At 46.3% G+C, this 12464-nt stretch overlaps 1 protein-coding gene across 4 annotated transcripts in view; it reads left to right on the top strand.

Moving 5' to 3' along the window:
- ATXN7 (ataxin 7) overlaps positions 1-11320 on the top strand; it is a 132544-nt gene extending 121224 nt beyond the window's left edge. For all 4 annotated transcript variants that reach the window (XM_043885953.1, XM_043885952.1, XM_043885951.1 and 1 more), the window contains one exon: positions 3083-11320. In XM_043885953.1, the coding sequence (XP_043741888.1) occupies positions 3083-4124 (1042 nt within the window). In that variant the 3' untranslated portion in view covers positions 4125-11320. The remainder of the gene's footprint in view (positions 1-3082) is intronic.
- Positions 11321-12464: the final 1144 nt, after the last annotated feature.

Here is a 12464-nt window from a genome sequence, read left to right as displayed (position 1 = left end):
TGAGTAGACTCTGCAAGTACATATATTTGCCTCTCTGTTTGTGTTTCCTGTTGACAGTCAGAGGAAGTTATCAGACCTTGGATAGTCCGTGATCCAGAGGACCGTCTCTATGGTCATTAGTAGGGCTTGCATTTGTTCATAGTGAAGACCAGCCCCATGGCAGTGTTACTTTGCTTTATTTCATATTTGTTCCTAGTTCTTACTGGATAAGAGCTCTAATGAAGTAACAGTGTTCTGACCCAGAGACAGACTTGGGCAGTGGTTTGTTGGGATTTTTTTTTTTGGTGTGGGGGTGGGTGGTAGCCTCAGATCAGACAACTTTAAGATGAGTAAAATCTCAGTTTCTTACCTGGTGGGACCTGAAGAGCTCACTGAGATTATGATCTGTTGGTTTAACGTACTCATCAGGGTTATAGATCTGTGGGTTTAACATACTCATCAGGGTTTGGAAGGGTCCTGGGGATTTCTATCCCCATCACACTGATGTGTGGTTTACAGCCAGGGTTTGGGTGAAAGACTTTCAGTTGGTTCTCGGAGGCTCCTGTGGAGAGACATCTTTGCACTGTGATGTCTGAAGTAGCAGGGTCCTCCGGCTGACCGCTGTTTCGCCTTTGCTGTGTCGCAGTCTGCCTGCCTTATCAGTCACTTGCTCCCAGTGAGGAGGAAACTTTCTTTCCATTACCATGACCTTTGAGGTTTTAAAAAATCAGTTCAGCAGAGACAGACGGGCTGCTGTGAGGAGCTGGCATACAGGCCTGGGGTGGATAGGAGCTTGGAGAGAGTTGCCAGGCCAGATGCTTGAGGGAATAAGTGCTCTTGACATGGGAGTGAGGGGGGTTGGCGCAGGCAGCCCCTGGGATTTGCCAGAAGCGGCTCAGCACTTCTCTGCAGAGGAGAACTCCTCTTGAGGTGGCATCTTTGAGGCACTCAAGGAACCTCTTGATGCGGTCTGGGTCCCATCCCCTGGCACGGTTGAAAATCTTCCCTCCTGCGAGGAGCCCTGCCAGCCCTGACCTGAGCCCCTCTTGCTTCAGTTACTGCGGTTAACCTGGGGGTACGTGGAGCGGGTGTGAGCCTGGCAGTAGCTCAGTCATCCGCAGTGTGGAATCTCTGGACAGCAGGTGAGGGTAGACTGGCTCTTGCTCTAGCTCCTGCTCTGACTCAGACCTGTGTGTTCTGTCTGCTGTCTGCGTGCTGTTATCAGGGAGCACTGAGGACAGGCTGGATGGCTATCAGGTTTTAATGTGAATTTTCCTTTTTTTTAATTTTTAAGATCAGCTAAAAAAGGAAAAATGGATACAAAGAGGCACGTAGTAAAAAGTTTTACTTGCCCTGATCCCCATGCTCCTGTTTTCCACCCACTCCTCACAGACAGTTTTATTAGTTGTTTGTATGTCTTTGGGTTTATTCATGCAACATAGGTCAATGTGACTGCCTATTCTTTTTTTTTTTTTTTTTTTGGTCTCTTCTTTATGCAAAAGGTAGGAAATGACTTGAAAGAGCTTTTTAATGAGAAAGTAGTAATGTCATCCAGAGAGTTCACATCCCTGTCCCTATGGAAGCTTTTCCTTTTCCCCAGGTTTGGTTCCAGCAGCCTGGCCTTGAGGCTCCGTCCTCCTAAGCCACCTGGTGGCCATGAGACGCCACTGCACCCAGGGAGCAGGGACCCCTGCACTGAGTTTCAGTCAGGGCTTCTCACAGGTGCCAGTGCCCTGGGGGTCTTGCTGAGATACACAGTCTGATGAAGGAGGTCTAGGGTGGGGTCCAGGGACTCAGCATTTCCAGTAAGCCTCTCCTGTAATGTCAGTGCTTATTCTTCGTGAGTAACATAGGGATAGAAACACAGCTTCTCAATGAACCTCAGCATCTGGAGAGATCTAGAAGTTACTAGTGTGGGGACCCCACCCCTGTGATCCTGGTGTGGCCTGAACGCCACGGGTGATTGTGACGTGCAGCCACGTTGGGAAGCACAGACTTAGAGTAGGAGCCACACTCTTGCTGGGGGAGGGCTTTAAAGGCTGGTGTGAACACTTGCAGTTGTTTAATTCCTTTCATGAATAGCTATAGTTCTTCTCAAAAAGCATCAAGAGAGATTTGGCAGCTATCTAAGCCAACTCTCTCACTTGAAGGTTGAGGAGCACTGCTGGTAGTTGGATCAGCCAGAGCTGCCCCGTGAAGTTTGGGTCAGGGCAGTCTTGGCAGTTGACTTCCCGTCAGGCCATTTGCTATTTTGCTATCTGAGTGTTATTATGCTATAAGGTTTTTTGATATTTTGGTTCTGTCAGATTTTAAAAGTCATAGCTAAAATAAAAGTGGGGAGCGTTCCTCGTTTGACTGTTTGAATAGATACCCAGATAGTATTATCAGAATCCATTGTTGGAACACTGACCAGAAATCCCCTGAGATTTGGGGGCTTCCCAGCTATTCAGGCAGTATCTGGGACCTGTCAGTTGTTACTAACTAGCTGTGTCCTTCCTTTTTCCCTGATTGTTCATGAGTTCTCTTAATGGTTTGAATGCCTTTGTGTTCTAGGCCCTGTGTTGGATGGACAGTAGTAAATCAGCTGTGAATTGCTCCATCTGCAGAGACACTGGACAGTGATTCTCAGTCACACCTTTTAAAACTACCAGAGCCTTCCCAAGTCTAGGAATGGGGCAGAGTGGGAACTACGCAAGTTAGGAAGGCCTGATTTCCTCAGAAGGTGATGATGGGCCAAAATGGAAGGATGAACAGAAGCCGGGGTGACAGTGTCTTAGGCAGAAGATACATGAGGTCTAGTGTCATGACCTGGTTTAGGAACTGAAGGAAGATCAGTAGCCAGAATTGGGGCGCTTGGGGTGCTGGATGGAAGGGTGTGGTGTGAACCTGTAGCCCCAGCAACATGGCCTTACAGGCCAGTGTTCTCAGAGCACAGGAAAGCATGAAGAATTTGAAGGGGGGACGTGACACTGCTTGTGGCTCGGCATCTTGGCGCGATCCCTCTGACCAAGGGGTCTGTTCAGTGCCAGAAGTGAAGGAGGTCTCCTGAAAGTTGCACGAAGGGCCGTGGTAGACGCTGCTCACGCCCTCTTCTGTTTTGCAGGAAGATCCCGCCCGTTCCCAGTACTACATCGCCCGTGTCCACACGTGTTCCTCACCGGACAAACTCTGTGCCGACGTCACATTGTGGGGTTAGCTACCTGGCAGCAGCTACCGTGTCACCTGCCCCAGTCCCGCTCTCGTCCACCTGCATCTCCCCCAGCAGTAAGTCGGTCCCAGCTCACGGAACCACGCTGAACGCCCAGCCCGCCGCCTCCGGGGCCGTGGACCCTGTGAGCAGCATGCAGTCCAGACAAGTGTCTTCCTCCTCCTCCTCCCCCTCCACGCCCTCCGGCCTGTCCTCCGTCCCCTCCTCCCCCATGGCCCGGAAACCTCAGAAGCTGAAATCCAGCAAGTCTTTGCGGCCCAAGGAGTCTTCTGGTAACAGCACGAACTGTCACAACGCCAGTAGCAGTGCCGGCGGCGGCTCAGGAAAGAAACGCAAAAACAGCTCCCCACTGTTGGTCCCCTCATCCGCCTCCTCGTCGTCCTCGTCCTCTTCTTCTCATTCCATGGAGTCTTTTAGGAAAAACTGTGTGGCTCACTCTGGACCTCCCCACCCCGCAGCAGTAGCCTCTGCCCCGGGCATCAGCCTCAACTGCGTGGCCAGCCGAGCGAACTCAGTGGGTGGCCGGCACGAGCAGCCAGGGTGCCGGGGCGCCCCCAGCGGGAGCCCCTGCGAGTCCATCAAGAGGATGAGCGTGATGGTCAACAGCGGCGATTCCACACTCTCCCTCGGCCCCTTCGTGCACCAGGCTGGCGGCGAGCTTCCTGTCAACTCCCACGGCGCCTACCCGCACTCACACACTCCTCTGGACAAACTCCTAGGAAAGAAAAGAAAGTGCTCACCCGGCTCGAGCGGTGTCAGCAGCAGCGGCGGCAGCGGCAAGCCCACCAAGGTGGCCAAGCTGCCGGCTGTGAACAACGTTCACACAAAACACACGGGCCCCAGCCCGGGGGCACCGGGGCTGACGAACAGTTCCCTCCTCCATCAGGTAGGACAGGGCCTGGGGGCCCCGTGGGGAGGCTCGTGGCCTCTCCCTTGAGATGGTTGATCAACTCAGAGATCTGTGCGGTCGGTTTGGTGGGTTTGCCTAAAAGCAAGTGTCCGGCTTCACGGTGTCTTTTAAGAAAAGGCCAAGTTGAAGGCCAGATGAAGGTCACACGGGCGCCTCTCTGCCAGACTGTCTCTCTGATGACTCGGAAGATGCTCTTGGCTGAGGAGGCCACACCAAGTGCATTTCCGCAGCTGGGGCGGTGGACATCGTCCTGCGTGACGGTGGGGCCCTCCCTGTCCTGGAGTACGGTCCTCTCGTACGTTTTTCTGAAGAAAGCTGGGCGGAAAATCAAGCTGATGTGGAAAGGGATGATTTAAATTTGAAAAAGGCTGTTCATAGTTTTCCCTTCAAAGAATTTCAGGTTTTCTTGTTAATTCCCTCCCTCTGTGTTCTCCCTGTTTTCCGAGGAGGCAGGGAAATAGAATTTAACTATGGCAGAGCAGAAGACTAACATCTCGTTGAAGTTAACAGATTGAGAAGAAACCTGCATGTGACCCGTTTCTAGAAAAGGGCTTGTCGGGCATCGGATTCATTACTGACCGTGGTTTCTCTGGCTGTGTCTTGTCTTCCCCACTCCTCCTCCGGCTGCTGTTGGCTCCTGTGGCCAGTTCCTCCACCTTCCTCTTTCTCCTGTCCAGCTCCTCTCATCTTGTCGTTTCATTCAGCAGGGTACTTTCTGTCTTTGCTTACAAGCGGGAATTTCAGCAGTATCAGCCTCAGAGCTCTGCTTTAAAATGTGAGGCTCTTTTTGTTTTGCTTTGTTTTCCCTTCCTCGTCTTCAAAACTGAACATAAATGTCAGACTAGAACTTGTCCAGAAAATACCAAGAAGTTTCTTCATGAGACAGAAGTTTCCCTCCAGTATATGTGTGAATGAAAACTCAGCACCAAAGGTGTGGGAAAAATAATGACGCGTGAATTTTCAGTAGCAGCCGCTTCAATTCTTCTCTTTGAGCCACAAATACATAAGTGCTATTTGTGTGTCATTTGGGCCTTTGAACAGGATTCCTGGACAAGTGAAAACTTCTTGATTTGTAGTTTAACGATAAGCATAAAAATACACTGCAAACACTGTAAGAATCCATCCTTTAGTAACACCCTTCTGAGCGTAGTTTCCCGATTCATGTGAACCCCAGGAGGGAAGCCCCACTGCGCGCACCCCTGTCACGGAGCAGGCCGTCTTCACACGGAGGCTGCTGCAGACCTGACCGCCCTGGTGTCGGGGCAAGGTGGAGACTGGGCGGGTGCAGCCGAGGGTGACGATCTGTGGAGAGCTGTGGAGTGGGCACCTCATCTGCACAGAGCAGTGACTCCCAGAAACTTGCTCTAATTTCAGAGAGAAACTGCGCATCTGAACCTTCATGAGAAATTTCACCATTTTCCAAAGCTCTAGTTTTTTTTTTTTTAATCATTTTGTCTTGACACATTTGTCAGCTAAGTTTGGCTCAGGAGCTACCAGTTTGCCACCTCTCATTTCCACCATCTGAGGAGGACTACATCCCCCTTGGACAAACAGCCTATGTTTGGGTTCTTTTCCTTAACGGCAGTTTCATGTCATGTTTGTATTTGAGAAAGGTTTTCTCTGTGCAGTGGAATACATTCTGTTACGCTACACAAATTCGGGGGATGTGGGGTGTGGCTCATGACTATAGATCACAGGATGGATCAACTGCCCAAAAAAGTATTGCATATTTTTACATCCCTGATCATTTAGCTGCAAGAGGGAACCAGTAGCTTTCTTCAGACTATCAAAGGGACCCATGCCTCCAAAATGCTGTACAGAAGTCTGCTCTTAGACCAGTAGGGGCCTGAGCTCACTGTTCTCCATGGAGCAGATTTTAGAGCCGAGATAACTGGACTGGTTTGAGTCCCTTCAACAACAGAATCGGAGACCTGCTGGGGAGCCTGGGAGATATTGCTGAGTGCCCGCCTAGCCCCTGCGTCAACTTGCGGGCTCTGCCACCAAGGACTTGCGGGCTCTGCCACCACGGACCTAAAAATAGCTCAGTGCAGGCCAGCGAAGGCCAGAGTTCCCTCTGCCTGCCTCCCCTCCGCCTTGGGTGTGAGCTTTCACACCTGTGTGCTGGCCCATTTGACCTTGTTCACGTCTCAGTTGACAACCTGGAAAAGCCTCAAGGAAGCAGCATCCGTAAATAGAACCAAAAGGCAGACATGTGAGCCTTTTCTCTAAGCTAGGAACCCAGGCTGCGTCTCTTCTGGACTGTTCTCTCAGAGCCAGTCTCTTAGGAGGGTTGTGCCCAAGGTCGTTGGAGACTGTTGAAAGCTAAAACCAAGTTCTCTAGCTGCCTGCTCCTGGCACGGCCTGGGCAGAGGAGACATGAGCAGCGCGTGGCCTTGGGAGTACATTGTTTAGAATCAAGGCAGGGCTGGGACAGCCGCTTTCTTACCTTTCGATGTCTCCCCACCCCCCTCTTTTTTGAAAGCCAAAGGCCCGTCCCTGACAGCTGGAAATAGCACGGGGAGGAATAATGTGGACACTTTTGACAAGTTACACCTTCACTCAGCACTCTGGATTCCACGGCACCTTTGAGTCTGTTTTCCCAGCCTCCTGTGGGCCACGAGGGTAGAAATCTGCCGGGCCGTTGTTTTAACGAGGATGCCCCTGAAGCTTAACTCACTGCCCCTGTAGCAGTGAGTACTTGTTAAAGGACACTGGATCAAGTCCAGCCACCAAGTTGCTTTTATCAGTGTTAGAGTGGTCTGGACAGCTTGCTGCCATCTGTGAGAAGTTCCTGTCTCGTTTTTGAACCTGCAATATATCACCAAGCCGCTCTTGGAGGAGGTTGGCTGGTGCAAGTGTCTTGGCAAGAATGTGACTGTGGTCTTTTCTCCCTCCCTCCTTCTCCCTGCCTAGGTCTTCCCTCACTCTGGCATCTGTAGGTCCCAGGTCCCTCTCCAGCCGTCAGATACCATAACTGGAGAGACCTCTGGGGGCAAGCAGAGCTGCACCCCGAGCAGCCCCCTGGAGAAGGGGGTCTGTGGCTAGGTGTTTACATCAGGGCCCGGAATGGAGTGTGGACGTTAGTGTGAGGCGCCGTGATAAAAGAGTCTGTGTTTTCGCCCAGCCTTTTGCAAGTAATTTGGGATCAGAAGCCGTCAGAAGTTTTTCATATACGAACTGGTTTAAAAGCCATTGATGGCCAGAGAGCAAGGATACACCAGTTTAGAGGCTTACTTTTCATGGTACAAAAGCAATTCTGTGTGAATTTAAAAAAAAAAAAAATGCAGACAATTTTGATAATGGAAAGTCAAATTTTGGTGGGAGGGGGCAGATAAAAATCACTGTGGGGGGAAGTTTTCCATGATTTCCAAAGAGATTGATTTTTTTTTAAACCTTTGTTTTCATGTTAAACAATGTGATTAGGCCAGTTGTCCTGCCCAGGCTCCTGTTTTTAAAAATTGCCTTTGTAACGTGAAGTAACTGGGATGCAGCAGAATCTGTCATTCACCAAGTCACTGGAATACTTAAATGTTTCCAAAGCACTCTGTGCATTACCCCCAACCTCTTTGGATACTGTCCTGGGACTAAGTGTAAATTTCTGCTTGGAGCACTCCCAATGTGTGTATCTACACACCGCATCCTGCCACTGCACACGTTTCTGTGGATGCCACTGAGGTGGGCAGCAGGCACCCAGGGAGGGGTGCAGGTGACGGTACCACTGCCCATGTGGAGGTGGTGGGGTGCTCCTTGACATACCTCCTTTCTTGGGATTAATGCCTGTGATCTTCCTGAGGGTTTCAGAGACCACCCCCCACCCCCCACTCCCACCCACCCAGAATGTTTTTTCTAGAACTTAACCCCCAGAGAAAGAGTTTGATAGGTTAAGGCATTTCTGCCTGAGAAGGTGCCATTGAATTTGAGGGGATGAGCTGGAGCTTTTCCATAGTTTATTCCACCGGCAGCTCCTGAAAGGAGAACCAGGCAATTTCGCTTAGAGGAACACAGGAAGTTGCCAACCACAGGGTAAATTTCCCAAGGCTCCGATCATGGCCCCGGGTAGAGCCAGGACAGAGCCAGTCAGTGCATCTGTTTTCCTTACAATTCTTGGGTTACAAACTTCAGATTCAGGGAATTTTCAGTCAACAACAGGTAGAATGAATAAATACTTGGTTACCAGCCTAATAATGTGAATCGCTACAGAATTATTATGTAAGATAACAAAGTTTATGGAGATACTTTAGCTATAAATTGATGTAAAATATTGATTCTTTTTTTTTTTAAAGGAAGGGGAGAACAGTAACTTGTTCAGTTATTATGCAATCAATTAGTAAATGTTTTTAAAATGATACTGTAGGAGAGCTTGTGAAAAGACTGCACAGATGGGCCCATTTGGTGTAGTTAGCAGAGGTCGGTCTGGTTTTTCATCCCAGGAGAGAGAGAGAAGGAGGTAAGAGGAAATCAGAATGTACCTAGCTGATTCCTCAGTGACAAGTGCAATGGGGGATGGGTAGAATTTATTTTCAGAGCCAAGGGGACTTGATGGTTATAAATAAAGTTGCTTTTAGTGATGGAATTGTAGACAGATCATGTTGTTCCAGAAGATGTGAATAGGACCCATGATAGAAAGTTGACTCAGAATAATGTAGATATTTAGTTAAGCGAGTCTTGATCCTTTGATTTCTTAGATTGAGGTTTTAATTTCATTATTGTCTCCCGGTAGTACACAGAGCATCGGGATTAGGAAATTAGCCATTTTGGACTCTGCCTGCCACAAACAGACCTATTCTAAACAGTGCTATTAAATTTTAGACTGTTGTTCAAATATTTTTATTTTCTCCTACAGCTACTTTTTACTATAATGAACAAGTAAGACCATTTAAAACACGGGAGTACGAGTATTTTTTTGAACTAAATTAACTTGCAGAAACCAAATTTGCAGTGGTTGGGTTGTTTCTAGACAGACTTTGGTATCAATTTAAAACCAAGAAAATTTTTATATTCTTTCCAATAGAATTTCGTGACAACTCCTGCAGTTTTCTTAACCTACAAAAAAAGAAAAAGTGCTGCAATGATGAACAAAGAATTATACAAAAACCTACTTTTGTATCTTTATTTTGGAATTTCTTGTTCTATTATAAATATGGAAGTATCCCTATTTGAGAAGACATATTTTGTTAAAAATGAATTGTACATATTTAAATATGTATTTTTGCACAGGTCTTTTTTTCTGATATCCTGTTTTGGTACAATTGAGATCATCTAGTATTTATTTATTAATTAATAAAAGTAAATACCTTTTTATAATTTGAAGTGGTTCACTGCCAAGCCAATAGTTCTAGGACCTGCTTCCTTTACCATGTAAGGGACGCCTCTGTTCTGTGAAAGTCTTTTGTCCCTTTCAGTGTCTCGGGAGTAGATTCACGCAGATGAAGTGGGCATTGCTTCTCCCTAGTTGCTTGACTTCCCTGTAGACTACATGTAACAGGTGACATACTGCTTTTCTTTCGTTACGTGTGAGAGTGAGTGTGCGCGCGCCCCGAGCACACGCGTGTTAGTATGTGAGTGGTTAAAACTAATGGGAAAAACACAAAACTGAAAGTGCCTGAACCTAGTTTTAAGCTTAGACAGATTCTTTAAAAAGACTTGAATGTTCAGTTGAACTTTTTTGGAGTTTGCTTTTTCCACCTAAATATTGTTACTTAAATTTTAGGGGAGGAGTTGAAAACCACCAAATGCTGGTAATTTTATAAGGTATTTTAAAATCAAGACCTTTTGGTTCACAGGAATTCAACTGGTGATGAATTGCCCAGTGGCACCAAGGGTTACAAATCTTCTGTCAGCCAGCAACTTACACAGCGTGTCCGTTTTGTTATTCACTCGTGAAATGCAGAGTTTAAAATAGAATATTTAAAATATTTTGTATTCCAAAAATATAATACAGAGTACCTCTGAGAACATTGAAAAAAATGTATAATTTGAAAAAAATGTAACTTATAAAGGCAGCTGTCTTCCTGCAAGAGTTCTGTTGCCAAGGAATTTCTTAATGTCTCTCATTCTGTCCTGCGGTGGGGGGAAAAGTTGGGCTTTGGAAAAATGATTGTTAAAAGTTTCATTATGTTTAGCAGAAAAATAACCATTTTTACATTTTGTGTAAAGCCTTTTACATTTTTGGATCATTTAAATGAGCACTACATCCTGTCAGTGTGAGTGTAGGGCCTTGAAAGCATTTTGCCGGTTTCTTTTTTTTTTCCCTTTGAGCTTGGTTATAAAAGCAATCTCCTGTTTAAAATGTGTGAATAGTTTGATCATTTGTACACATAATCAAGAGCATCTCAGCTGGACTTTTTGTTGGCTGCTGTATAGAACATGAACAAATGTCAAGGGATAGAAGATTACTTTGGATATTTAAAAGAGAAGAAATATATAGTCTATTTGTTTTGTAACAAGTTCTGTAAATAAAATAATTTATACTATTTATAAGAAAAGTTGTGCTTTGCTTTATGAGAAATTAGTTTGTGGAACAAACATGTTAACGGGCAATAAAACTAGGATTTCTCAATAAATAAGGTTGGCTGCATGAAATATTTTACATGTTTCTGCCTCGTTGTGATCCTGAACCTCTTCCGATCTAGTCTGACTCTTCTTCATTTTTAACATCAGACACCCTTGTAAAGCCCCTTCCTTCAGCTTCCCTTCCATGCAAGCTACAAACTTTAAGGGCTTAAGATGTTTCCCTTCTTGGGCACAAAACTTCATCTTGGGTAAATTAATAACTGGGTAAACAGTGAACACAACTGTATTCTTGCCCTGTAGGTTTGTCAGCAGAAGGGAATCGATAGGTTGAGAAATGCATTCTGTTTGTATTATTTGATGGCATGTGGTCAGTTTTGATTACAGGTAAGTCTGTGTGTGTATTTAATTTTTATTTTATATTGGAGTATAGTTGGTTATCAATGTTGTGTTTGTTTCAGGTGTATAGCAAAGTGATCGAGTTATATGTATACAGGTATCCTTTTTCAAATTCTTTTCCCATTTAGGTTATTACAGAATATTGAAAAGAGAGGTAAGTTTTTATCCCAAGTGGGTCTGGTTTCTTTTTTTCTTTTTTTTAATTTTTTTTTTTTTTTTTTTTTAACATACCTCCCTCTCTGGCGATATAAGTGTATTAGTGTTAGGCACAGCATAATCTTTCATCTGAAGAAATTTGGCCATTTTTACCATTTGCAAACCATTCTTAAAAATTCCAAATTATCTTGTTGCTTAAAAGACTAAGGGAAGCAGTGGATTTGTGGACTGGAGTAAAGGTGAGTAACTACAGGAAGGAGTCAGGTTGGCTTCACTCCTCACTGCCCTGCTCCATAGACTTACATTCTGTCCTTAGATCAGCTGACTATTCAAACTCAGTCTTAATACATTCCCTATAGATAACTCCTTTCACTTGGATGTCCCCCTTAAACGTCCCAGGAGAAGGTTCGATCACTCATCCTCTCATGCTTTTCTCACTTCTGTTCTCTTGCGGGTAACCTGGCCGGGGACAGCAGAAGATTATCCCAGTTCACCCAGCGGGGGATTGGCAGTTCTGGATCTTGACCTGAGGGAATCGACTGGCAGAAGGGCAGGTGAGGCCATTCTAGGCGGAGGGAGCAAAGTGGGGCCACACAGGTGTGAAGACACAGACTGGAGGAAGCTGGCTGAGAGGGAGGGGGGCCGACAGGGCTGGAGACGATGGCACCAGATTGTTGGGGACCTTACGCGTCAGGGGGCCTTCATCCTTTGGAGCGTGCAGTTTAACCAGATGCCACTGTCAGAGCCCAGAGATTTTCACACCCAGCCCTAGCACATTGTAGTTGCCAAAGGTAAAAGCCATTCACAATCTGTACTGGCGACTGTGGAAAATCAAAGAAGCACTTAAACCTCTTTCCCTTTTTCTCACATTTTTGCTCTTGCCTAAACTCTGTCTTTAGCCTTTACTCCCCACCCGTCAAGTCCTCCTCATAAACCTCTGCCCTAAATCAGATCTCAGGGCCTCCGCCTTCTGGCTCCACTGTGTGCTCTCTCAATCCTCTCTTTCTCATAAGAAACACTTGCTCCTATTGCGAGTGGGGCTTACTAAATGAGTCTAATATGTATACTTTAATCTCTACCACATAGGACCCTCCCAGGTCAGAATGGGCAGGTGAGGACAGAATGGACAGGTGAGAACCTTGGGACAAAAATAATGGATAAAGCTGTTGTAGTGATCCAGGTAACAGCTATTAAGTTCTAAACTAAGACAGTGACCATGTGGATAAAGTGGAAACTTATTCCAGAGATCTTTTAAAGGTAAAACTAACAGATTTTGAGGTCTCATATGGGGAAAAGGGAGGC

This window comes from Cervus elaphus, chromosome 24 (genome assembly GCF_910594005.1).
Source record: "Cervus elaphus chromosome 24, mCerEla1.1, whole genome shotgun sequence".
Classification (NCBI taxonomy): domain Eukaryota; kingdom Metazoa; phylum Chordata; class Mammalia; order Artiodactyla; family Cervidae; genus Cervus; species Cervus elaphus.
Note: the sequence above shows the minus strand (reverse complement) of the source record. Positions and strands in the feature narration are given on the sequence as shown.